The 27802-nt window shown below is 38.8% G+C and overlaps 2 protein-coding genes across 2 annotated transcripts in view; both read right to left on the reverse strand.

Moving 5' to 3' along the window:
* Nucleotides 1-471: 471 nt before the first annotated feature.
* BHLHA15 (basic helix-loop-helix family member a15) lies at nt 472-4644 on the reverse strand. The gene is made up of 2 exons (XM_064461706.1): nt 4103-4644; nt 472-1915 (listed from the first exon to the last, which is right to left on the reverse strand). The coding sequence occupies exon 2, from the start codon at nt 1877-1879 to the stop codon at nt 1379-1381; it is 501 nt and encodes a 166-aa protein (XP_064317776.1). The 5' UTR covers nt 1880-1915; nt 4103-4644; the 3' UTR covers nt 472-1378.
* A 1183-nt stretch (nt 4645-5827) lies between these two features.
* Nucleotides 5828-27802, reverse strand: part of LMTK2 (lemur tyrosine kinase 2) — a 44470-nt gene continuing 22495 nt past the window's right edge. Inside the window, exons 7-14 of the mRNA XM_064461707.1 lie at nt 21242-21375; nt 18659-18743; nt 18013-18134; nt 16397-16546; nt 13219-16135; nt 11622-11757; nt 10971-11219; nt 5828-9853 (exon numbers count right to left, since the gene is read on the reverse strand). Coding sequence (XP_064317777.1) covers nt 9825-9853; nt 10971-11219; nt 11622-11757; nt 13219-16135; nt 16397-16546; nt 18013-18134; nt 18659-18743; nt 21242-21375 — 3822 coding nt within the window. The 3' untranslated portion in view covers nt 5828-9824. The remainder of the gene's footprint in view (nt 9854-10970; nt 11220-11621; nt 11758-13218; nt 16136-16396; nt 16547-18012; nt 18135-18658; nt 18744-21241; nt 21376-27802) is intronic.

The following is a 27802-nucleotide window of genomic DNA, read 5'->3' on the forward strand; positions in this document are numbered from 1 at the left end:
TCACACCCCATACCAGTCCATCTGGGAAACCTTACCTTTTAGCCCAAATGAAATCATTACACACTCAGTCCTGCTGAAGCAAAATCAATAGCACATTACAAACCGTGCAGTGCAGCATAACCCTTCTGTGACGGATCCGATAAATCCTTCCTCAGCCACTGCTCCTCCTTGGATAACCCTACTTTGCAGGGAGAAGGACCACGCCACATCCTGTTATCGATCCCACTGGTGCATGAGGTGCCAGATTCTACGTTTGCTGTCCATGCCGCAGAGCAACAGCCATCCTGCTAGCACAGGGCCTCGGGGACGCGCAGAGCAGAGCTGTAACAAGGGGGCTCCACATGCAACACAGACGCAGCTGAGGGCACCTCAGCTTGTTCTTCAGGTATGAGAATACAAGAGGAAATGAGTTTGCTCAGATGACATAAAACTTTTTGCAATAACATAGAGGGTGAGAAAAAAAGAATCCCATTTTTCCTTTTTTTTAAAGAGCTCCTGCTTCATTTATTATGCTTTATAATACCAGAATCTAGCACTAACGCAGAAAGAATCCTGATCACATTACAGGCTTCATTAGCAAATAATTTGTAATTCTAATTTATGACAATACTAAAGCGTTTTTATGATAGTTTTGGCAAAAGTAAGTAATTTGTCCCTTATTTAACATTGGTATCACAATGGCACAGAGACCCACTAAAGAAAAAGTCCATGAGGCTGGATGCTCTGGAAATAGAGCAAAAAATACCCTTACTCTAGAGAGCTTACAATCTGAGAAAGCTGTGTAGATGTTTATGTTAACAAGTACTTGGAAAGTTTTTATGCTTTGTAATGTTTAAAATTATCAGAGCAGATCCAAAACACTCAAGAGAAATGGGAGATGTGGTGGCAAATTTCCCATAAGTGCCACTTCACTCAAATTAGTCAAATGTTGTCATCAATCTGAAGTTCCTCCACAGCAGCATAGATAAGTCACCAAAAGGTTGGTGAACACCGCTACAGCCAAGCTTCTCCACAAGCTCTAGTGAAATCAGCTGACGTGGGCTCAACTCACAACCCTTCTAGAGAGGGTAATTTTCAGAAGTTACTAAATCTTCACTTTGAAGTCAACCACAGTGTTGCATGATAAGGTTTCCAGACCCTGATGCACCACACAAATATAACCATTAAGCTCAAAGATTCTTATAATTTCAGGTAATTTTTTATGTGCCGTATAAGCTATAGCCATGAGTGTTACCTGTTTGTCTTTTTAAGAAAAAGTAGGGGATAGCTGGAGGTGCAAACAATTTCTTAAAACCTCTATGTACTGACATGTATTATGCAAGAATGAAAAACATTATGGCAGTAGCTAACTGTAGGTGTGTTGGGTGAAGCTGTGAATCTATGTGGAATATTTCTGTAGATGTTCCTCATGATCATCATCCCCATGTTGTTGTTGGTAATGCTGGTAAAATTTGGACACCCAGGCTCCCCCCATCCCTTCTGCTGCTGGAAAGTGTCCATTGGACATATTGAGTATAATGGAGGTCAAGGATTTAATGTAATTTTTGGCCAGCGTAAGAGTCTCTATTTTGGAAAGTTTATTCTCAGCTCTCACATGAGGGATCACCTCCCGCAAAGCTTGGAACGCATTGTTGAGCTTATGCATTCTCTGCCTCTCCCGCTCGTTGCTTTCCAGTCTCCTCAAATGCCTGTCTTTATTGCTCCAAGGATGCTTGGCTCTGGCTGTAGTGATCTTGCTGCTCTCCTTGTCTCCCCCCTTCCTCCTTCCTTTGTGTTGCAAACATTTCACCTGTTCTGTTTTTCTCATTGCTGACTCCTCAGAAAATGCTTCTTTGTCAACAGCATGCCTTTGCTTCTTTCCTTTGGTTTTAGTCTTCATGTTTTGGTAGATGTACTGGTATTAAGCTTCAATGTGCTGTAAAAATACGACAGCAATATCTTTAATTGTTGCACAGTTCCATGCTGAACAAATGATCTGATGCAGGTTGGTTTGATGTTTGTTTACTTGTTCACTGCCGGAAAACCATCATTGGATCTCTTTAGTGATGGTCAGTTTAGAAGTTGCGAATGCCATTAGTCAGGATGACAGAGAACAACAAACAGATCCCCCTTCAGCTAGAAGGAAGAGGTTACAGAGGGAGCAGAGGCCAAGTGAACGGAACCATGGAAACAAGGAGGCAGTGAATCACCTAATGGTGTCCTCACCTATGGGAAGCCAAGTGAAAAAATAGATACCTCTCTACTTTCTTATAAGTAAGCCTCAAACTGGAGAGATTTCTCTTCTCTCACTGCACGTAAGAACATCGTCTCCAAGCTGATCCAGTCTTCCGCTGGGAAGAGTGAACAACTACTCAAAAAATATCAGGAGTACAATGGTCAATTACATTTGATAACACATTGCCTCTGGTTTTTGATCTCACATACTTCTGTTTTCTCCCAGCTCTCCTTACCACAAGTTACAATGAAACTAGACACTGCCTCATGGTATGTATGCAGGCTTATGTGTGGGCTATTAGACAGAACCCTCAGGCTCTTACTCAGACAGTAACTTCTCCTTGAACTCCTGGTAATTGCTTTTTGGAGGAATAGGTTTTCACTGTATTTATGAGCAGTCCACTAGAGGGAAACATGACACACTAATTCATAGAGGGGCTCAGAAACTCTTAGCCAGCAACCCGTTCTCACCCTCAGCATCTCTGCATTCAGGGCTAGTCCCCACCACACACACAAAAGCACAATCAAATAATGGTAGGCCTTAATTGCCATTTCTGCCCCAGTCCAACAGCAGCAGAGCAGCATTTATTCTCCAGGTTATCAAAAAAGCCACAGCAATGTTCCTTCCTCACAAGTTAGCAAGGCAGATGACAGCATTGAAGTTTTACCCTCCCTCAGCCCAGATTCTGTGCCAACACTACATCTGAAGACAGCAGCCTCACAGCAACCCTGCCTCTAACACCAATGATCAATGTTACTGAGACTCTATTTCCAAAATGCTTCTTTCCACTTTCTTCCAGTTCATGTAGTCATAGAACAGTTCAGTCTTAAAAAAAAACAACCAAAACATTTTTATACTGATGCTATTACATAGGAGCAGTTAGAGAGTTGGTAAGCCAATTTAAAAAAAAACAACCCAAACCAAAAACCCACCACCAGCCACAGGTGCTTGACTGTCCCAGTATAAGATATCAGCCTTTGCTGGAGCAGGTGGTGAGCAATTCCCGGGTGTGCTGCAGTAAATATCACTTCCTCTCTCATTTCTTTAGAGACACCTTCAGCTGCTTGGCATTCACAGTGACTCAGTCTCTGTCTGTGGGGGCATCCTGGCCATCCCCAGGTTCCTTCCTACCAGGGAGGCAACTTTGCCAGAAAGCAGCCAGTCTGGTTAGGGTAGCACTCAGGCAACAAATGCTGAGAGAACAACAGCACCAAATAGCTTGTGTTGTGGGAGCCTAGAAGAAGTGCTAGAGACACACATGTATCTTAAGCAGGAAAATAGGACTAAAGCCAAGTACTGGATTTGTTCTGGACTCTTACGCTAGCTCACGTAGCAGAAAAGACATAACTGCAGGACAGACAAGTAAAGGCAGGCACAAAAACGACCAGTCAACTTCCCCTTGACAGCACAAAAAGCACTGTTGGGGAGAGCAGAGAAAGGAGCAGCTGTCATTTGAAAGGCAAACAGCCTGCAGGACCTGGTGAAGAGGAGGCTCATGGAGGCAGCCAGAAGAGAAAGCTGGAAGAAAATCCAAGAGAAAGTAAGCTTCAACAGACTGTGGGAGCAAAGTAGTCTTCAAAACTGCACACTGGGGGAAAGCAAATGGAATGACTTGGGACAAGAGGGTGCTTAGCTGGCCAAGTTTTGCTTTCAGACTGCTGCACACTGCTGTTACCCTGAGAAACTACCTCACAGAGCCACAGCCAAGCTGCTGGGACCCCCAAAGAGAGCCTGAGTGTGCAAGGAGGAAGTGGAGATGGAGAGGGGATCAGGAGCAACAGACTGAGGCGGTCAAGAGAATCGAAAGAGAGCGAGCAGCCAAATACCAACAAATTGTCCACCCTCTGCACCCATTGTCAGGGCTGGTGTCCCTCCTCTGTGACTTACCACTGCCACCAGTTGTGGAGGAGGTGCCTAGGGCCTGAGAGGTGACATAGCAGAGACCTGTGGGAAGCCAGGAGCAGCAGGAGGGTCTGGGGGGCAGCAGGGACACTGCCGTTCCTCTGGGCTGGGCCAGGGTCCCTCTGCAGGAGCCTGTGGGTGAACCAGGGCCTGCCTCGGGCTGAGGCGAGCCCCAGGGACAAGGTGGGGAAGCGCTGACAGGACGGAGGGTGGACGCTGCTGCAGCTGCCGCCACGGCTCGGAGCTCTGCGTGGAGCAGCAGCCGGGCCCCGAGCCCCGTCAGGCAGAGGCGGCCCCGCCGCCCGGGCAGGTGGCTGCGCTGCCGCCCGGCCGCCCATCGCGACACGTCGCTTTAGCGGCGGGGGCGGGCCGGGCCCGCCGGACGGGAGGGCGGGCCGGGGCTCCCGCCTCAGCCGCCGGCCTGCAAATAACGGTCCTCCCGGGAAAGGAGCGCCCCCGTACCGCGGGACGGGCGTGCAGAGGCGAAGCACCAGGCCCAGGCAGAGCCGCCACGGCGGGGCGCGTCCCCCCCAGCCGTCGCCGTTACCCGTCCCGCTCCCAGCACAAGGCTGCTGGCGGTCGGATGGAGACGGCGCTCTGAGCGACAGCGAAATGGCGGGGGGAGGTGGCGCGCTCAGCCGGCACTGCAGCAGCGTGTGTACCGAGGAAGCTACACCAGGCAGGTCAGCGTCACCACGGGAGGGGGCACAGCCTAGTACTTACTTCAGCAGATGGAGTGTCCTCGGGTGGAGGAGGAAGCCGCCTGTTTTTATTCTGCCAAGAGCTGTGCAAGTTATTATACCACCTATGTGGAAAAGGCCCACAGACAGAACCCTTCCAATCCTTGCAAGAAGGCTGATGATGATAAAGACTGCAAGCGCTCGAATTCTTCGATAATAGGTTTTATATAAGATGACCAGGGTAGTGCCATGGGATCTTTTACATCTGTTCTCGGTTATGACCACTGTCTTGGTCAGATTTCAGCCCAGTAGTTACATTTTACCTAATGAAGTTAAGTCACCTTGATACCAGTTTCTCATTCCCAGGTCTCAACAGCTGCGATACCACTCAGGGGCTGCCACAACAGCCTCCATTAGCTACTGACATTGCTGCCATGTGTCATCACAACCTTAATGGTTAACAGGTTAAGAAGGAAAACAAGAACTCTCCTCCTGCCTCACAGAGTGCCCAGGCTGAAACAGTCTCAATTTCATGTGAAAGAAGATACCAATACACAGAAATATTACACTCACCTGACAATCTTAGGTCCATTCAGCACATGTGCTTAGAATAAAAAAACCAAAACACACAACAAAACAGTAAAATCTTCTAGAAATAAATGCAATTAATACTGAGAAAACACTAACTTGTTTTCTGAAGGGTACTTAAAAATTCTGAAATTTTCATTCTTCCTACAGATGCTTAATTCTACGATTAAAAGCAATATTCAGTTTTCAGAATTACACTGTATTTTGCTTCTCTACTGACTGCGTATACACATTACCTGCAGTTCACACAGGGTGACATTAGAAGAAATTAAAAGGCAGCTACACTATTTAGTGTAGACTTATCTGCCAGGACTGTAGCTTTGAGCTTTTGGTACTTTCTCAACCTCTGGACCCTAACAAACATATCTTACAGCAGAACTATACTGTGGACCTGATCCATTGCTGGCATCTGTTTAAGAATGAACAAACATAGACAAAGAGATTATAAATATATAACTGTATTTTATTTTTAATATTAAATATTTTTAAATTACAAGCAGTTTCTTGAATCACACTATGCATGATAATCAATATACAGTAGAAATTACAATTTAAAAATGTACACAATTTAAAGACATTGTGACCTGAAATTTCATTAACTATGATATATTGCCATAAACCTCATACCTGTATTAAATTACAATAGGAAAACCTCATACCTATGATTTTGTTACATAGTTTCTCATTTACAAATAGAATTAAACATTATATATACACACACATCAGTACCATTTATCATTTAAGTTACACCTACATCTGTGCAAGTTCAAACAATTTCATAAACAAAACTAACTGTAAGTCATATTCAAGTTTCTGAAAAACAGGCTGCTGGTATTACAAATACTTATTTTCAATAAGTTTATATGATGTTTGACTCTCCTCTAGATTTTTTTCCAGTCTTGTACCAAAACCATTAACATACAAGGATATTTCTCTATGACTTAAAGCTGAAGTGATTTCGTACACTCTTATTTAAGGCTATTTCTTATAAGGCTAATATACTTGGATTCCACCTTTCACCAACTCCAACAAAAATAGCCATGTCACTAACACCTGACAATGCTGACATTTTAGCATAGTACTTAATCATAAAAAAAGTCTTTCTACCAACCAGCCTCCTCATGAATAAGATTGAGTACTACATAAAAATCTGCTAAAAATACTGATAAAAAGAATGAGGCTTAAATGGCTTTCATTAGTGCATCAATTGGGATATGAAAAAAATGTTTAATCCACTCATTTCCATGAAAATGGCAGTTTCCATAAATGCAGTTATACATGCAACATACCTGCAGCTTGGGGATTTGGGAGAGTACAGGTGTTCCCATTAAAACTGGACACTTCTTGCTCTGTTGGCTTCTCACTACAGACCCTCATTGTTAAATAACTTCCATAGGTGGGGAAAACCAGATCTTTTAAATAACTTTACTAGCCAAATTGAGACAATGCCTTCAGATTTGGACAATCAAGGTATTCTACTAGAGAAGGAATTAAAATGTAACCAGTCCTCATAATAAACCATTGAAAATAGATACATGTACTTCTAAAACGGAAACCATGCTTAAGTAGCTAGTGCAAGAAATTACATATATTTTAATGAATGATTTGTAACAAATCCCCTTATTATAGTGTAACATGTTGGAATTACTGATTCCTCTTCATTGTGCCACTGACTGCTAGGCAGATATTTAAATATTGCTAGTAGTTGATCAGATTTTTAACCAGAAATTTTTCCAAAAAGAACCTTTTATATTATTGCAATCCAGCCTACCGGATTACTGAAATTAAAATTAATCTCATTTAAGTAATGTGAGTTAACTTTAAATATTTCTTTCTCTTCATGCTACAGCTAAAAGAGACATTACCTTGCTTTAGTACCATACACATCCCAGGTCATTTTGGAAAAGATGCTCCTTTGGCAATTCATTAGTGATTAGTCCATTTGGACAAAGGAGTAAACTTTCACTTCCTACGTAAGATTTTCTTTAAACCCAGGTAAAGAATAAAAATCTTAGATTTCTGTCAAGCAAAGGAAATTCCTGATGCGCAAGATAAACATCTGATTTTCCAGAATGATAAGAAAGAAAATCAAAAACCAAATTGTAACATTCCGCAGTATAAGCTTTTATTTAACCTTGGACTATATTTTAAAATCAAATGATTCAAAATTAAGGCTGAACTCCAGGTCTGATATAGTAGATTTTTCACCATGCAAGGCGAATAAGCCCACACGTTCTTTACAGACCATTTATGGAGTTTCATTCCTAGTTTTCATTTTCCACACTTAAAGTATGGTGAGAATTACGGAAGACAGATGAGATACCTTAATCTAGCTGTATCAGAGAGTTTAATGTTGGAATTATGGAATTTCTAAGCAATAATTTGTGCACCAAGTCTATTACCTATATTTTAAAAGACTGAGTAGCGCACAGCTTCCTTAAGCCCTCTACAGTATATACTGTAAGCCTGTATTAAGAACTACTTGGCTTTGCCTCTTAAATAATGTTCTGGGAAAAGTCCATGAAAAATTCAGTTCCTTACTTCATACTGAAGAACAGTTCTGACTAATTCTGAACCTGAGTGCCTCATCAGAAAAAAATATGTCAACAATACATTGGCAATAAACAGCATTATAACTAAATAATTCCCTTTTGATCAGTATAGAAACCATTCTGGTTAAGGACTAAATAATGCTGGGGAAAAAAGCAACTAACATATTTCTGTAATTTTAAAATATACTTTAAAAAATCAAAATGCAACAGAGGTATACAAAACCAAATTTTACACATCTGAAAATATCTAGTCCTCCCATATTTCACATGATGAAAATTCTCTGGTGACTGGATCTGAACAAAGAGCACTTGGACCACCATTATGCTGAAGCCCTGCCAAAATAGCCACTAAAATACAAAGTACTTCGTAATTTAGTACATTTATATTTTAGTGCACTAAAATGCAAAACAGAAAGCCAGGTAACCTACAGATCTGCAGCTGCATAAGGCATTCCAAGACATCAGGGATTTGTTTCTCAACTGAAATCACTTCAGAGTAATAATTAAGGATTCCACCCCCCCAAGCAGTTTAAGAGATTAAACCAGCTAAATGCATAGTAGAGTGTGAAGGTTAAAAAACCCCATGTTGTATTCCCTTCCCTACCAACAGCTTCAGAGCAAACTTTACTATACTGCATCTTCGGGTCAGTATGCATTTCAAGATGTACCATGGAGCCTCGCAGACATCTTAAAATAGGTCTGGCCTTATGAAGGGTGCAAAATTGGACGTGAACCATTAATCTAATTCTTAATTGTCAAAACATCACCAAGAGGTAGATTTACCACAGGCCTCTGAATGGCAGCCCCAATGTGCAGTCAGCAGAAGAGCGAGCTTCAAAACTCAGAGTGTACAACTGACAGGCCAAGCGTGCCCAAATCCAGTCTACTGAAATTAATCTTTTTATAAGATTCATAAATTCCATAGTTTTGTACAACCGATTTTTCCTCTTCTCTCTCCAAGGCAGAAATTGTAGTAAAAACTGGAAGGCCCTTAATTCTGATATAGTCAGATGTTATTACAGTTAAAGCAGTCAGTAGGATCATATTCAGGAATTAAGAGACATTATCTCTTTAATCTAAAAATTCCAGAGTATATCATATATTCTTTTCCAGTTTCCTATAAAACATGAACACTAACAATCAATCTATAATCATTATCATTTAGAAATGGTACTGAATATAAGATTTCAGCAAGTCTAACATAACACTCAGAAGTTATGTACATTTTACAAGTACCGTGCATAGCAAAGGCTACAAAAAGGACAAATTAAACTGGGTAACTGGGCCAATTCAACTTGTCTTATTTTCCTTGAAAGATTTAAGATTTTGATTCTGTACACCATCAGGAAATAAAGGAAGAATAATCCATAGTGCAATTGTAATAAGCAAAGTAATATGTAGTGATATCTTTTTGAATAAATATGGCTCACTACTGATCAACTATCATTCATACAGTTTCAGCAACACAACCACCTGTTGCACAGGACAGTTATACACAATTCTACAACAGGTGTATGTTCAAATAGATAATGAACTACATGGAAAAATATAAAAAGAATATGATACAATCTCATACATAAACCAGACTGTAGTGTAATTGCTTTACTTGTTTCTTAAGTTATCTGAAAAATACTTCAAGTACTTGAAAACAGCGGCAGAATCATCTTTCAATGAAAAGCAAAATTGCACTGATTTAAAAATACATTACAAAGTTAAATACACATTCAAATTAATGTCCTGATTTAACATTGCTTTCAGTGTTTACTTTCATTCTTCAGTACTTCTTGATTACCTGCGTCACTCCAGGAGGATCCAGAGCTCAGATAAAGAAGTTTCAGACAAAATCTGTGTGTTTTATATATGTAGTCTGAGGAAGTTTTAGTTCTTTTAATCTTTTTCTCCATCTTCACTGCTTCCTATTAGTAGAAGAAAAGTCATAAAGTACAATGAGATTCTTCTGCACAACCTTCACTTCTTTATGATTCTTCCTAGAACTTGGCATTCTGCTGTTTCGCACTTCCAAGTTCTGGTTAATCTTTCCCTAGAGCTTTCAACTACTGTAAACATTCGGTACATTTATACACAGACATCTGCTTAAATCACACAGTTCAATGTCACTTTTTAGGACACGCAAGGCAATGTAGGATCTCCAAAATAATATCTCTTATCTGTAAGTTACTAAGCAGCAAGCATTATCTAATCAATAAGCACAATACAAGAATAATACAACTCTATATAAACACCGATTACATTTTTAGAGACACTATCCATTAGCAAGGCTCAGCAATAACATTTTTAATAATTCAACATTTTATCAAGATAATATGCTGAACTCATTCAAGTCTGCTTACTTTTGATTCTCTTAACCCTCAAAAATGTATCAAAGCTTAAAGCTTTTTGTTACAGACAAGAAAGCTGCTGTTAATAAATACTGCCAGCACTCAATATTACTATGAACAGATTGTTTGGCTCTTCTAAAAGAGATTATCCTCATCACAGCTCTAGAAAACATGCTGCAATTCTTGAGGGAATGCCAAGAATGCACTTTCTAAAAAGCAATATGGAAAGGAACTGTAAAATAAGCTTAGACAACAATGGCAGAAACACATTCCTAGCATACTCACCCCATGCAATGACAATAAAATTGTGACTTTGACAGTGCAGTAATGAGAATTATTCAACTGCCATAGTGTGACAGCTATACAGAAGTGCTTAAGAACTACACAGATTTCATTTATATAAATATAGCACTAGGGTTTTTTGAACTCAAAACCAGTGAGCTTGTTTTGTAAGTGTTCCGTAGAATATCAAACTGCAAGTTTGTAGCAGCTTGGATGCAAATATTCTCAATCTAAATGGAAAGCTATGTCTGAACTGAACTACAAGACCAGATATAACTTCTATAGGGTTAAAAATGCATTTCTAAATTACATATTTAAAATAGAACCAGGTTTGTCATATTTATTATTTATCTCTTGGCATAAAGTTTTTTGTTTTTAGTTTTAAAATCATTATTGTAGCTAAATCACTTACCTCCTTGCTCTATATCTGAATCTGTAAGATGTGTAAGAGAAAAGCTTGCCATGTTTGCAGGAGAGATAGAGAATCTGGAATAAGGCGATGAATGGGACCAGTTCTGATCAAGAGTGCGGGAAGGTGGCGGCGGAGAGAAGTACTTTGATGACTGAAGAGGTGGTTTGGAACTAAAAAGACTATTAGCTGCCTTTGATATAAAGGATGGCTCTGGAGAAGAGAAGTCATCATCCCATTCAAAACCCCCACCTTGCAGAAGAAAAACCCAGAAAAAAGAAAAGAGACAATTTACAATAATGTAAAGTCATATACAGTTTTAAACTCAAGCCCCTGGAAGACTGCATTAACCCAAAACAAAACCTGTAGGTTTTCTATTCTAGCCCTGGGGGGTCACAAGGATTTGTCATCCATAGTTTGGTTGCCTCTCAAAATACCCTAGCCACAGCAATATATGAACAACCAGTATTACACCACAAGCTTTGATAATCAGTAACACCATTGTCTGAGCCTAGCTGAAGTGTATGCTTAGGATGCAAAACTGAAGCCAGTATGGTATGGTAAATTTACAAATCACAATTTAAATTACATTTCATTAAAAAACTATGCATAAAACAGTGTCAGCCCCTGCTGCGTATAAATACATTCAAGTACCTTCTTCATCTGTTGAGCTTTCTGAATTTGCAAATCTGTTTAAATAACTAAAACTCGAAGATGGAACAGGAGTGCTGCGAGAGCCTTCGCCATTCAAGTCTGCTGCATGGTTTCCCAGCTCCTTAGTTGGCATTTCCTAAGGCAAATAAAATAACTTAACTCTCTTGTACACACAACGTACCCATGCCTACAGATACAAGCATTCAAAAAAATACACTTCCCCACCCCCCATATGAAATCTACTATGGAATTAAATGGTCTGTAAACTTTAAGTTATTACCACACAACAAAACTTTGGGTTATAGATTAAGCATATGCACTAACTTCTATTTCTGAAGGAAGTTGTATCAAGTCTACACTAAGATGCATGCAGGAAATGACTATTTAAATATTATTTATGATATAAAAAGGTTTCATGTGTCTAGGAACAATTAAAATCAGTTCCCTTATCAGCATGACACAGGTAGGTTTTTCTTCTATTTAATAAAGCCTTATCCCATCCCCCAACATTTTTTTTTTTTAACCTTTAATTATGCTTCAGGATAAAAAGACAGACTTTGTATGACCGGTATTTGAAGTAGCCAACACTATCAGTTACTGTAATAATAAGTAAAGAGTTCAACAACTAAGAGCAGTTTAAACACAGCTAATTTTTTCCTTCCCCTCTGACAAAAGGATTACTATTCTACAGACTGCCTGAACACAAATATATCACCTATGTTTTCTATTCCAAAACACAATTATCTCTAATATTAATGTGCGTCATCATAACGTTTCCAAAGCTTGACAATGTGACTGTTCTTTTAAACTCACTGTACTAGTTTAGTTGCCATAATGTTAAAATATAATCCCCTCTGTATCAAGTTACAGAAGTTAAAAATTGATAAAGCAGGTCGGGAAGCAAAGGTAACCTTGAATTTTATAAGCAGATCAGTATTTTACTGAACTTGAATCACACTGGATTAATAAAAAGTAGCATTACCATCTAAATACTGTTCTCATCTCTGATTATGGTTTACGGTAAATTTACCTTAATGCTAACTAACACAAGTTTCAGAGTTCGGCTGTGGTTTGGTTTTTCAGATTTTTCCCCTTTTCTTTTATAAAGGCATTTGAACTTAAAGTATTCAAACTCATTAAACAGATAAACTGTTTCTATAAAGTTATAACAACATTCTGGTAAAATAAATTGATCTGGCCCATAATGATGCTGTCTCACATATTCAAATTAAATACAGCTTGTAAACATCATAGAGGCATCATTAAAAATGGTATTTCGTTCAGCACATGCAGTCAAGGGTCCAAAAGAAATGGAGATTCAGAATGTGGCAACCAGTCCTGCCCAAAGCAAAACTCTCCTTCACTTCAAATTAGTGCTGCTATTCTACCAGCAGCACACAACTGCATCTAGCCAAGAAGTTTTTTTTCCTTGTATATAAAGAAAAAAAATTACCCACATCACAAACAAGATCTAACCCTGCCAAGACAAGTGATCTTTTAACAATGTGTCCACAAATATTAAGCTATACTACATCTTATTTTAAAAAACCCAAACCAACAAAAGCTTTACTTAGTAACTGGGGGAAAAAGGCAATACCTGATCAAACAAATAGACTGTCACATCATCAAAGAATGTTACAGCCTTTTTCTCATTTTTCCAATGCTCATGTTGGCTCTCATTAAGAGGTTTTGGAAGTTTCAACAAGCTTCTCAGATGTTTTCCATCATCCTTGTCAGTAAGTATCTCAGGTACTTGATGAACAGTTTCATCTTCACTGTCAGAACTCAGACTATGCATATGAAAAGTCCTCATGTCATCCTCAGAATCACTGTTTTCATCTTCCTCATCTGCATCATCACCATCTTCTAAATCAAGCATTCCAGAAACATCGAGTTTGCCGAGGTATTTTCCTTCAATATCTGGCTCTTTCAGTTTTTGTCCTTCAATGTGATAGAAGGACTTCTCACTGTTACTCAAATCTAAAGGACTGTGTATGTTATGCACAGACTTTAAGTCTCTGTGTGAAAGAAGTTCTGAAGTATTAGTGCCAACACAAGAGACTGTTTTACGGGAAGTCTCAGACAGTTTTATTTCATCCCGGAGGTTACTTCCTATTGATATTTCCAGGGAATTCAGAGTTGCGTCAGCCCACTCATCAGAACACCCCTGCATTCTTACATCCATCTCTTGCATCTCTAAGTTGTGATTTAGTTCTAGTTTTGCATTTTGATTATTGGCATCCTGGTAATTCCTTACATCACACTTCTGCTGTCTCTCTTCAAAGTTGTAATCCTCTTCGGTATTGTTCTCTCCTCTGTTTGAGGAAACAGCACACGTAGTCTCTCTTGACAGATTTACAGTCTCTTCTGTCTTTTTATCTGGCTCAGAATCATTATCAGAGAAATAGGCAGAGTCTCTATACGAGTTTTGATTTCCACCCAGAAAAACCTTTGGGGTTATTTCAAAATTGCTGTTCACTGCATCTAAACAAGCTGCTGCTTCTGAAACAATTATGACTGGATTAGAAGGTAAAGCACTGGTGTTGCTCTCGCTGACAACACAGAGAGCAGTATCTACACTAGAAGCATCCTCAACAGTGATATGGGAAGTCCATTCTGGAGATTCCAGGTTCTCTGTTTCATAGCCACTGTCAGCAGGTTTATCAGGTGGCAAAAGTTTCTGAGGACTTTGAGCCTGTAAAGACTCTAAAGCCTCATTTACATCTAATGAATCCAAAGAATCAGGTGTCTCTAAGGTTTGTTCTACAGTTTGTATAGGAGGTGGGCTGTCTTCCAAAAGACTATCTTGACTTGTGCAATCTGAAGTAGCAACAGAAATTAAGGTGACCTCTTCTGGAACATCCTTACAGTTCTCAAAGCGATTTGATGCTTCTTGTTTTTCCCCCAATAAACATTCATCTTTTTTTAATATGGCAGACTTATTTTGCAAGTTTCTTTTCATATCTTCCTGACCACTACCTTTTTCTCTACTAACAGCTATTTCAGCAGACTTGAAAAGCATTTCCTGGTTTATTTGTGCATCACACTCATCTGTTTCAACAGCAACATCATAATATGGACTGTTTCCAACATTATTATTTTTGGCATTATTGGATAGCTCTTCTTGACAGAGGATAATGTTACAGGACATGACTTCATTGACTTCCACATTTAAGTGTTTTCCCTCATCCTTCAAATAAGAAAGATTTGCATGCTTCTCACATGACTTATGTGCTGCAGATGGACTAGAGAATGCCTGCATCTCTACAGTAGTCTCAGACTGAGAATTTGGATCCTTATTCATTGTCACTGGGTTAAAATTTTCATCTTTCACTGTTCTAAGACTTTCATGTATTAAAGAAAATACCTGTGCATTTTCAGCCACCTCAGGCTCAGGCTCTACAGAGTTTTTATTTGAGGTTTCTAATATACTTTTCAGAACATCCTCTGGTTTTTGCCCAAAACCACTGCTGGTTTTGTTAGACAATAACCCCGTTAATAAGTTTTTCTCTTGAAGAAATATGAAGTTATCAGAAAGTTCTTCTAAAGTTACCAAGCCAGACTGGTTAGAGCTGTTTTCACATAAGGAGACTGTTTCGTTTTCAGAAGCATGACTAGAATGCTCCTTCTCAGAAAGGCCTACTGCCTTTCTAGCATCCATGTCCGAGTTTAAAACAGCTGGTTTGAAGTCTGTAGGAATATCACTTGTTTCAGCAAACCCAAGTATTTTTCTGTTTGTCAATTCTTCTGATCTGTCAATGTCATTAAAGATATTCTGGAAAGGACTTTCTGGACTGCCAGTAGCAGGCACAAACTCCTCTTTAGAATCTGTATTGTAGTGGAAGAAGTCCCCATCAGTGCTAGATTCTTCAACATCAAGATCCCTGAGAACCATGAAATGAGAACTTTTTTCTTGTACAGCTTCTGGATGATCAACTTCTGTAGTTAGTACAACTGACTGGTTATCAAAATTCATGCTGCAGCCACTTCCTTTTTCCTCTAACTGGATATAGTAGTCATTTCCAACAGAAAGCTTGTGTGCATCAAACACAGGTAACACCCCAGGGACAGCAAGTGATGCTTCTTGACTAGCTCCATCCTGTGCTCCTGACCCTTGCTCTGAGATTGACCTCTCAAAAACCTCCACTGGAAAGAAAACACTTGCGTATGTCATTGCTTCGTCAGGATTTGCATGACCACATTCATCAAAATGATCATGTTTAGCTGCCTCCCAGATATATTCAAAGCTCAGGCCCTGGCTTGTTTCAGTTACAGTAAGAACTTCCTCCATCTCATGGCCAAGTCTATCTCCTGTGAAGTGATCCAAGATTGGAAATGCAGAATGATTTGTTTCTCTATTTGAGGTGTTTGGTTTAAGAGCATTCCACTGCTGTTCAAAATCAATTTCTGAATCCCTTTGGCTTTGCATGCGAAGGTAAGTTAAAAGTCTGTGCACTTCTTCTGCTGTTGGTCTCTTTTCTGGAGGTAGCCAACAGAATTGCAGAACTTCATACCTATACAAATAAGAAACATGTTTCAAAAGGTTTCACACTGAAAATGAATTTATAAAATTCAGGTATCTAACAAGCTAGGGAGTAACAATTAACATCACTGGCAGGAACTTCCACCTATAGCAACTCCTTTTACTTTTATGTAGGGTTTCTTTGCCAGGAGCATGATTCCATGTAGCAATTTCAATATATTCAAGAGAACTGAGTAATTTAGGAAAACTTTTTCAACAGCTTTAAGAATAAATAAAAACATTTAAAGTTTACCATCTATCAGAGTATGGCTGCTCCAGACGTGGCTTGAAGGGTTTAACCTGCTTCTCCTTTATGACATGGGTTAGGACTTCCCTGTCAGAAAAGTCTGAGTAAGGCTGAGCAGCATTCTCAAACAACTCCCATAATGTGATACCCAGGGACCTGAAAAAGAGCAGCAAATGACTGGGCGTTCTAAGAACTACTTTAAAGCTGTCGTCTAAGAAAGTAAGATTTATGCATAACTGGCAAAAAGAAACAAGCACCACTCTCATTGGTTCTAATTCAAAACCTGTTAACTCATTTTATCTGACAGAATGCTAGAAACCTCAAGAATAAAGTTGCTTGGAGGGAATGACAAGGAAGGCAACACCAATCGATGAAGGCAACAAAGGATAAGAGGCCTCAAATGATTCAACTATGGAAGAAACCCCCACATACTAAAGAAGTAGAAAATGCCTATTTAGAGAAGCAAGATGAATAAACCTTTTGGTTAGTCCAACGGTAGGAAAAGCTGTCATCAGAAATTACAGTTATGGATCAAACTGCTAGAAAACTAGTCTTTCAGTTTTCATAAAATTACTTATTTTTAAGCTGCAGTAATCAGAAGCCACCTCTTCTGCTCAGTGCTGTATGCATACAGTATACAACGCTAATCACATTTTCAGTTATTAGAGTTGACGCTGATCTCTGGGCAACCTTTTCTTGCTCAAAATACAAAGTAACTGGCTCTGCATGCATTACAGTAGAATTACTTAGATTGGAAGGGGTCTCTGGAAGTCATCTAGTCCAAACACGTTCAAAGCAGCTCTGTATAAAAGGCACTAAAATTCAAGTCGGAAATCTTAAAGACAGTGGCTGCTTGTAGTGTAGATGAGCAGTATTATCTGAGGAAGCCTGCTTGAAAGATGCAAGGCAGTCAGAATTTGGATAATTTCTATCCCACTTGCTTTCTGCAGCCCTACCTTTACATCAGCAAATAAAACCTAGTTTACGACTTACTATCCTTAGAATATAAAAGCAGCAATTTAACAATGTTTTCAGAAATGTTAGCCCAAGCCCCAATTTCCATTATCCAAATTTCTTAGGACTTGAGAATTGAAGTGGAACTCTGATTTCAAAGCAATTGATCTTCAAGATTTCACTAGCCTTTTTCTATAAGCTCTTTGGTAGCAGGGATAGTTAACTGCAGGCCTCAAGTGCTGCAGCAAGAAATTAAGATGCTACAGTCCTACCAATGGAACTTAATCAGGCTATAGTGGGATCAACTTTTTATGTCATCATCACTGCTATTATATTACTGGAAAAATTATTTACCATTTCCATCCTTTATAAACATTTGAAGGCATTTGGCAAATTTACAGTAATTACTGTTATTAGTATAAACACCTATTCTTCTGCTGAACATTTTTTTCTTAATCTAACTGCTCTCTCAACAGATTTCTAAGCATCTTTACAAAGCAAGATTGGTTTCAGGTCTGCCGAGACTAACCTACTGTACATTTGATAAAATAAAAAGATCAGTGCATCAGGCCAATATTCATTTTAACTCTAAATATTTACTCCTTTGTGCAACACTTGAAAACTTGTTCACAAATCTCATTAAAATTATTTTAAAGCCTACTACATACCATATGTTACTGTATTTATTTTGCTCTGCTGATAACAGTCTGTCTTGAAAACTTGTTACTAACTCAGGTGCAGTCCATCGGAGAGGAACAAATTTCTTCTCATCTGTCTCAATATAATCTTCCTAAATTATTGATGAAAACACAGAAAAAGACTGAACAAACATTGGATCAACTTCCAGAAGTTGACAGTCCTTTCCTTAATATCGTTTTATGTGATCCCTATGCAGAAAATTAGAATTTAAAAAGTAATCCCATTCTTGTTTAAGGTTTGGTACTCAGAAAACATTATTAACGCCTTGAATTTTTCACTCTCTTGATACATTTAAATACTTTGAACATGTTCATTAAGAAATTTAATTGAATTTTTCCTTTTTTTGTGCATTTTTTAGGACTACTGTAAATAGGAACTAAAAAAAGATAGATTTAACCATAAGCTTACTTCTACAAGCGTAAACTCCACTCATCTCTAGAAAGATCATCTATTCTGTTACATGAGCTTGCTATGGTTATTTGCCAGTTAGACTTTGAAAGTCCATTTTTCAAATAAAGGACAATCTAGTATCAGTTTATAACTTTGAAGTATGCTTGTCATAACCTTAGGCCCCAAATCCTCTAAATAAAGTGGCACATGACTAGATTAACTTACCTTATATCTACTGAATCCTATACCATAATCTCCTACTTTGACATTTAAGTCAGATGTAAGAAAGCAATTCCGTAAGGCCAAGTCACTGAAAAAGGAAACAAATAAAAAAATGAGACCAAACCAAGAAGCCTTCCATGCAGACACCATAGTTCTATATAAACGCTCATCACTTTCAGACAAAAAACACAACCAAACACTGATAGGGTCTCTCCTTTCAGTAGACTTACTGGACAAGATTTGTTCTGTGGCCACAAGGCTACGATTGCCCTTAGGCCCTCCCACATTTTCAAAAGAGAACCATTTTAGAGCCACTCAGTCGAGCAGAATGTGTGTTCTGGAATCCAAGTAAAACTAAACATAGTGACAAGGCAATTGCGTTTAAAGATGTTATACAACAAGCCCTAGCCTATTACGCTGTCTTTATAAAAAAAGTTCAAAATGTTGTCACTTCTCTAGAGTGGTGAAGTATACTCTTAAGCATTCAAACTACACACAATTTATATGCAACTATTTCATTCTACTAATAATCCTATGATGTAGATTACTTAGGCTGTTCACATGCTAGAGTGATGTAGGTCCCTCTTTACCTTTCATTATGTCTTGCATTTTAATTGTCATAAGCAAAAATCTATCAACAATTCACAATAGGTTTAAATACTTCACAATTTACGACATGATACTAAGCAACTCGTAATATCTTACACCTTCAGTTAAGTTCCTCTAAATAACAAAACCATGCATTACACATTAACTAGAATGACAGACAGTATTCCAAAAAAGCCAAAGTTATGTATTTGCTAAGTTTCCACCATAAATCAGACGACAAGTACTTATAACCAGTAGTGCTGCTGTAACAATACCTTCTTGCTTCTTGCTGTTTCAGAAAACCCATCGTGCAAACTCGGAAATTTATGCACGTTTAATGAAGCTGCATGCTTAGTACAGAACAGTAGGTGTAACAGCAAAGAGCTCCACAGACTAATTGCTCAAATATTTTGCTTCTCAGTTTCATGGAAGTGTACCATGCAATTAAGTGCACTGGAAGAATTCTACTATTGCTTCTGTGTGGCTTAAAAGTCTCTGAAATACAAACGGTCTGAAAGCCAGCCTCCCTACTTCAAAGAAAGAAGAAAAAGTTTTCCTTTCCAGAGTCATTGAACTACACAGGTCAGAAATACATTTGTAGCCCTCAAGTACGCCCAAAAGCTTTCCAACTTGTTTTATACTATTTAAATAAATATCCTGGAAGAGAAAATGAAATTTCAGCTGCTTGAATTTACCACTAACAACAAAATCACTGATGCTGGAGCTTTACCACTTACTCTGACAGCATCAGGATAGTGTTGCTAGAAGTAAACATTTACAGTGAGAATCCTGCAGATCCACAGAATCATTATTTATCAAGTTTAACTGTATTTCACTGAAAAAATTCTGTTAAATGTAATACCTCCAAAGCCATGCTGCTGCAATACAAGTAACAGTGATCACTTGGTTTGACAGGGACAATTGTTACCACCACCTTCAAGCATTTGAAATTATTAAACAGGTTAAAAGAATAGCTCTGCCCATCAGCCACCAGATGAGTCCAGGCTTGGGGCTTTTCTCAGGGTTTTGCTGTTGTTTTACACCTGCACCATTCTAAGACTTCAGTTTAATAGTCCAGCTTCTCCCTGAACACAAAGTCTCTGTTTTCTCCAAGTAGCAAGATGGGCATTGATAAGCTCTAGCACAAGTTCCTAACTTGCTGAAAGGGATTATGCAAGTGCTCTTTGAACAGCAAAGAGACTAACCCAATATAAAACCAAAATAAAGTAAACTATCTTGTGATAGCCAAGGTTTCATCAGGTAAGCCATGTTTGGGGAGCAAGTGCTGTTTAATATTTATATTAATGCAGCTGATACTGCTGCATTAACTTTTATTTTTAAATTAAATCTAGCATTTTCCCACACATCCCCCCCCAATTAAAACAAAATTGTTCTCCCATTGCAATTTCTTCTAAATCTGACTACCTCGATTACTGAAGATTAAAAGGTTACATGAGCAATAATTCAGTGAGAGGACACTTGCTTCAGTGAGATTTTTTTCATCTAAAGTCAGCTTCTGCCTTACTGCATTAGAAAGGAAGCATGTTTGTTCATTTCCCATTTTTAGTAGTAAAGGTAACCAATTAGCAAACAGAGGTTGTAAATTGCTATAATCTATAACAAATACATAGCAGGTAAGATTCATTCTAACAAAATTCTAACATTCCCCACCCCCCCAAATAAAAACAAATTTAACTTGGCCAAGAAATAATCTTAACAACTACATCTTCTGGACTGGCTTAGCAGTAGGTTGTGTTCTGTGAGCTGCACAGAACCCAAGTAGGTGATCAGCTTTCAGCCAGGTGGGAGCTGTAACATCACACCACTGCAGTGAAATTAGCATCTTCATAAGCATCACACCTTCATGAGATAGGATATGCAAAAGTTAGATGGAAGTTTGTTAAAACACAATCTTCAATACACACAGATTTTAATAAAAACATCTGCATGAATTTTAAAGTGCGTCATAACTAGAAGTAATTTATCTGGAAAGCATACCTATGCACAAAGTTATGTTTATGCATTACAGCGAGTCCAGCAGCAATCTCACATGCCATTCTCTGTAGCAGCATTATTTGTGAATCTCCTTTAATGTGGTCCTGCTCATTGCAGATATATGTTTTTAGGTCACCCTGTAAAAGAAGTTAAAAATACTTATCAGCCTTGTATGTTGATTGAATCTGAAAAATATTTAGCGAAGAACCAACTAACCACATTACTTATTAACCACAATTGTGCTTAATAAAAAAAATCTCTTCAAGCTTCCAGTCTCTGTAAGAATTCTTACAGAAGTCATCTAAGGCACGTTGTATTGTCCTTTTAAGGGTTTTTAATCAAATCATTTAGTAATTAACATTCTAGATCAGACTGCCATGTAAAATCCAACTGTTGTACAATAATACTTTTCATTAAAAAACAGTTTTATAAGTTTCTGTTTTTAAATGAGATGAGTTTTCAAGTGCTCCAAATCAGCAAAGCTGACTGTCTGGAATTTGTAACAGGATGGAAGGGAGAGACTAGAAAAAGGGTTTCAGACATCGCCAGCTCACCAGAGCTTTAGATATATATATATAAAGAAGCACTTTAATACACCCCACTCCAGTCAAAGAATTCAGAGGATGGCAGCAGTTTACTGAACCTAAGCAATGCTAGGCAACAGCCACAAAATTAATGAGCCCATAGAAGCACTCCATAAATTACTTTAAAAAGGAACAGCTTTGAAATAGAGGGGAAATAACTGGAAGTTGTCAAGCATTTAGGAAAAGCAAGGCTATAGTAAGTGAATCCAAGCAAGGGAAGAGAACAAGTTTCTCATGCCATTACTGTTCCTACTTTCACAGCTGGACTTTTAATCCAGCATTCCTATATTTGTTATTTAAAATATAGACTTTCTGTACATTTAGCAAATTATTTCAGAGGGTATTTTTATATTGAGACTGCACAACATATTACATCACAGCATGTTTCACCAGCATAACGTTCTGGGCTTTAACTGTCCAGGTCCATTATTTGCCTAAATCTTGGGCCAGAAAGAAGACTGGAGGGAATTCTTGAGATTGGCCAGAGAATAAGTCTTTACACTGCCTAAAAAGCACTCTGATGTTCAGAAAAGACTGAAGATCACTAAACTTCCTGTTCCTTTGGTGCTCACGTACATTACGGAGCCATAACTGAAGCATCTTATTCCTCCTTAACATGGTTAATTGAGGATAACAATTTACAATTCTAGTAGTTCAAGCAGTAGCTGTCTGTCGATGCATTAAAATCTACCAGTGCAGTGATAGCTGAGATGACTGGCTGGACAGTCACAAACCTGGGTTACATTTAATAAAATAAGAAGCAATGGGACTTAAAAGCAGACACTTACTCCTATGTAAAACAACTTCACTATTTTTTTTTAAAACATGCACAGATTCTACAGTACATACAAGCAGCTATTCCATCTTCACCTGCTTTGTACATACTACTTACGCTGCAGGTAGCTGTACCACCTTGTGAGAAAGCATGCATAACTTCTAATACTTTTTAATGTTGTAGAAGCCTTCATTACATTCTCTTTATCCTGTTTTTAGCTACTAATTAGGTAACATTCAAGTATTTGCATCCTACAGAATTACATTTTTAAAAATGTTTCCTGAAAGATTATTCTGACTTACAATTACAGCTTTAATATCGTACTGGCTCATGTACATATGTATAAACATTACATAAACACACCCCCTCCTTTCTACCTTGCCAGAGCAGATTTACTAGAGCAGAGTTCCAAAGAACTATAAAATGAACAGCGTGCATTATGGACAGATTCCCAATAGTGTAGCTGAATATACGCAAGCACAAAATACCAAGCTTAACTGACTCTAGGTGGCAGCAAACACCTGAAGAAAGTCAAACTGTCCAAAACTCATTCATTAAAACAGCAACTGGTTAATTAGGGTTTGTCCCAGGTGGATTAAGTTCCTAGGTTGCCTGAAACACACCAAGGAATTACTTTTTTAATTTTTAAATGCATTAGTAACAGCAGTTCTGTGTGGCACCCCTTGTTTACTAAATAATTCATGTAGACATATTTTTGTAGGAAACCAAACTTGTATTAGATCCAGGACCATGAAACATACTGGTTCTGTTTTCCTACTGTATTCTAATTAAGGCTACAATAAAGGTTAAAAATGTAAACCAGGAGGTTTTTTGGTATTGCTTTCGAAGGACATTGCTTATACCAAACTGAACGAACCAATGAATACGCTCAAGTGCTGGACTGCCATCCAGAGGGACCTGGACAGGCTGGAAGAAGAGTCCCACAGGAACATAATGAAACTCCAGAAGGACAAATGCAAAATCTTGCACCTAGAAAGGAAAAAACCCTTGCAACAATACAGCCTGAGGACTGGGCAATTCCTCTGCAGGAAAGGACCTGGGGATCTTGGTAGACAGCAAACTCAACATCAACCACCTGCGTGCCCTGGCAAAGACTGCAAGCAGCATCCTGGGCTGCGTAAACAGGACCAAAGGAAGGTATCATCTCCCTCTTCCCAACACTTGTTAGACTACATTTAGATCCCGTGTCCAGTATTGGCTGCCCCAAAGATGGACAACAAACTGGAAAAAGTCCAGTGGAGGGCCACCAAGATAGTCAGGGGATCACAGCATTTCACCACGAGGAGAGACTGAAAGAACCGGGCTCATTCAGCCTGGAGAAAGGAAGACTGGGAGTACTTGATAGCAGCTGTCCAGTACATATGGAGTTATTAAAGACTGATCCAGGCTCTTCACTGTGGAGCATGGAGGGACAATATGAGACAACAGGCAAGCGTTGAAACACAAGAAGTTCAGAGTGAGTATAAGGAAAACTGTTCTCCACATGAGGACACTGGAGCAGAAGTGCAGGCTGCCCAGAAAGACTGCCAGTTTCCATCCTTGGATGTTGTCAGCTGGACAAAGCCCTGAGAGATCTGTTCTGACCTCAAGCTGACACTGCCTTGAGCAGGAAGCTCCTTGCTAGCCTGAATTATCCTATGATGCTTCCCTGCCTACAAGCAGACAGTAGCAATATATCAATACTATTCCCATACTATTTTATAAGCCATAAAATGGCCATTTATCAGACTTTTTAACACAGTAACTATCAAAGGTTATACATATCTGAATAAGTACAGTTCTGTAAAATTCACTGCTCAGACACCTAAATATAAAAGCTTGATAATCATGCTTGAGGAAGGCTCCACTTCCTCTCCAAGTTCCTCTGGCACTCTGCCTCTTCCCTCCTCTTCTAGGACTCCATGAAGAACTAGATTTTGCCTTTCTTTCCCATCCTTCTCAGTTATAGTCAGGATCAGTTCAGCTGCCTTTGTAGGTCAGTCTCAATACGCTTTTCCTCTGTAGCAGCCAGAAGCTGGGGGCACATTTACATGTAATACTCTTCAGTAGTTTTCTTGTTTGTGCAAATTCCACATTTGGTTCATATGAACACCCAAACAAATAGCTGACAACAGGTTTTTAAAAGCGTAAAGGGGTTACCAAATTATATCTACTGAACACTTTCTACCAAGTCGGAGAGCTACCCACCGAGTCACACAATACCACATAACTGCTCCTTTTGAAGTTCTTAGTTGTTCAAGAATGCTTCCCATGCTTTCCCTCTATCAATGTTGCTTCACAGTACAAGTACCTGCAGTCACTACCATTAAAACGCCTGAAAGTAGTGTATGGTCTAGAGCACCTATACCATCAGAAAGTTGTTTGGGCATATGTAAGTTTAAGAAACATTAAACAGTTCTGAGAGCACAAGAGTCTTTGAACCCAACAGACAGGCTTTCTGAAGTTGTCATCATTTGTCAACCCCCCCCCCCTCATTTTTTTAAACCACACACCACTACTATATCTACTATTTGCCTCATATTGATATTGACTATGATTATTAAACAGATTTGTTGAACTCTTTGGTTAAGAAGTTTTCATTGCAAAAATTAGTTTTTGATTTCAAGATGATGTTTTCAAGTGCCACTAATTAGAAAAACCCCAAACAAAAGAACGAACCAACCACAGCAGGCAGGCACCTTCCACTAACAACAACATCCCTAAAGCAAGCTACAGAGCATTCTAGGCAAATACTGCATCCTGCTGATCTCATCTGCTCAGGGAATTGCAAGACTTGAACTTCTGTAAGAATTGGATAGGCAAATCAGCCTTACAACATACATGCTACTTCCACATTTGAATAACTCTCCTTTACTCATAAATTATGTCAATCCACTAGAGGATTTGGTGTGCCGACAGAATGCTGGCCACACAGGGCTGAATAATATATTAAAGTTAATAAGCCAGCTATGACTATTTTTAACCTGGCATCATTCTACAATGTTTAACAGTGAACAGTTAACTATTCATAGAAGACTCTACCAACATACTGAGCAAACTAATATGGTGGGGTGTGGGGGGAGGGGTTGGGTTTACTTATCGAAAATTATTGACTGTTTCTTTCTGTTTACCATTTTTAAAACAATTTTAACACCAGCAAAGGAAAAGTAGGATTTAAAAGCTTTAAATCACTGAACTGCTACTGACCTCTCTTGCTCCTTGCGCAGCTCTGCAAAGCAAGGGACATAGAGCAACTTGGATTACATTATAAAACAGGCTAAATGCTAGCAAATACAGTTACTGCATATACAACCAAGGAATCTCGAGTAACAGAAATGTAAAAATACTTTATATGGCCAAGAAAACAAGTAAGGTAGCCTGCATGACATTCAACGTTGCTACTGTGGCAGTTAGCATGGTATCTCCGCACTACAGTTCCCAGTGCCTGTGACTGAGACCTTTCAGTGCCAAGGATCCTGGGAACTGATAACCCAACAAGGCTGCCTGAGAAGCCAAGATGAGGTCGTGGCCCTGAAAAGGCTATGAATCCTAGTAAGAGAAGTTGCAAGAGGGGGGCATGCTGTGACAGGCTATGAATTTGAAGGAGTGCGAAGACAACAGTCACTGTACCCTCTAGACTGTGTTGGTCAGTCAAATAGCCACATTTTTCATTACTTAATATACCAAACTTGCAAAATGAAGTCTATACTGCCGAAAGAGCCTCAAAAGAACTTGCCATCTGAAGACATTTAAAATTCCTATCCAATACAGTTGACACATTTGCCACCTTTTTTCTTAACCATCAAATTCTTAATCACGTAAGTACAAGGGATCAAAACAAGTTTATTCTTTGTTGTATATACAAATACACCACCAGTAATACAAGGTAAAGAGCTTTAGCATAGCATTATACCACTGCTAGCAAAACAGGAAGGATGAGAAATGTGTTGCCATTTCAACAATATCTAGTCACCACAGACACTAGAAACTTTGGTCAACAACACCAACTGCATCTGCCCCTATGGTCTGCATCTATGGTCTTTCTGCTGAAGAATCAGAAGCTTGTGTGTTTTGGAAGCACCTCCATACCCCAATTTACCCAATTTCAGAAAAAAAGTACAAAAGAAGCTACCAGCTTTCAAGATCACTTACTAAAAGCCTGAAAAATGCAAGAAACTGCAATCCCAGCCACAGTGATAAAAACTGCTTCTAGAATATCAGCCTGCTGACACTCCACTAAAAACCTGTCTACTAAAAAAAAAAGCTATCTAGCCATACCTTCTATTCCAAATGGTGCCGTCTGGCTTCCTTCACATTCCTTCCCTCACTCCAATATTGCTACCTCCCACACTAGGCCCTGGGACTACAACAAGAATTAGTGACATACAGCGATACTCAGCTAACTTACTGCACTTGTCTCAATCTCTGCAGAAAACTACTCAAGTTAACACTGTTTTGTCTGCCTAGCCCCTGTATATTTGTGTGCACAGTGAATAAAATACTACGATGTCTAGGAGATACTCAGCTTTACCAATTAAGAACTCTTCAAGTGAGCCAGACTTCCAGCATGGAAGTAATGTTTAACTCACTATAATGTATAATTTTCTAAAAACAAGTTCTAGTTCATGTAAAATATAAATCAGCACAGACATTTATTTTCCATTCCAAAGAAATTACCTAACTAGATTTGAATTTATAAAAGTACCACTTTGGCTGTCAAGCTTACTGCCCCCAGTTAAAGCAAAAAATCTATTTTATCCCCTTAAGTAAAATCCTTTCCAGATTACTCTGTAGGATCATGACAGTTTCTGGCATTAATCATCAGGCATCAAACATGGATATTATTTTTCCTGTATACTTAAACTAGGGCAATTTTTATAACTTACTCCATCTTCAAAGTTGGCTTAAATAGCTTAACTATTTAAAAAACATGGCAGCAATTAAATCTGATTAGATATTTGGATGTCTATCTGTTAGACTCTATAAAATGCAATGTTCTTTCAAGGGTCCTTTTGAAGAACCTCCAATTTGAGTAGCAGGTTTAAAATCAGTAAGGAGTATTCCATTTCTACATACTGAAGAACTATAAAAAAACATTATCTGGTTAACCCTAGGCACCCAGTTTTCAATTCTTAGCAAAACTGGAACATTTCACTTTGATCAGTCACTTAAAAAGTTCAGGCGTTTCTTCCGTTCAGAAAAGAA

This window comes from Phalacrocorax carbo, chromosome 10, assembly GCF_963921805.1.
Source record: "Phalacrocorax carbo chromosome 10, bPhaCar2.1, whole genome shotgun sequence".
NCBI lineage: Eukaryota > Metazoa > Chordata > Aves > Suliformes > Phalacrocoracidae > Phalacrocorax > Phalacrocorax carbo.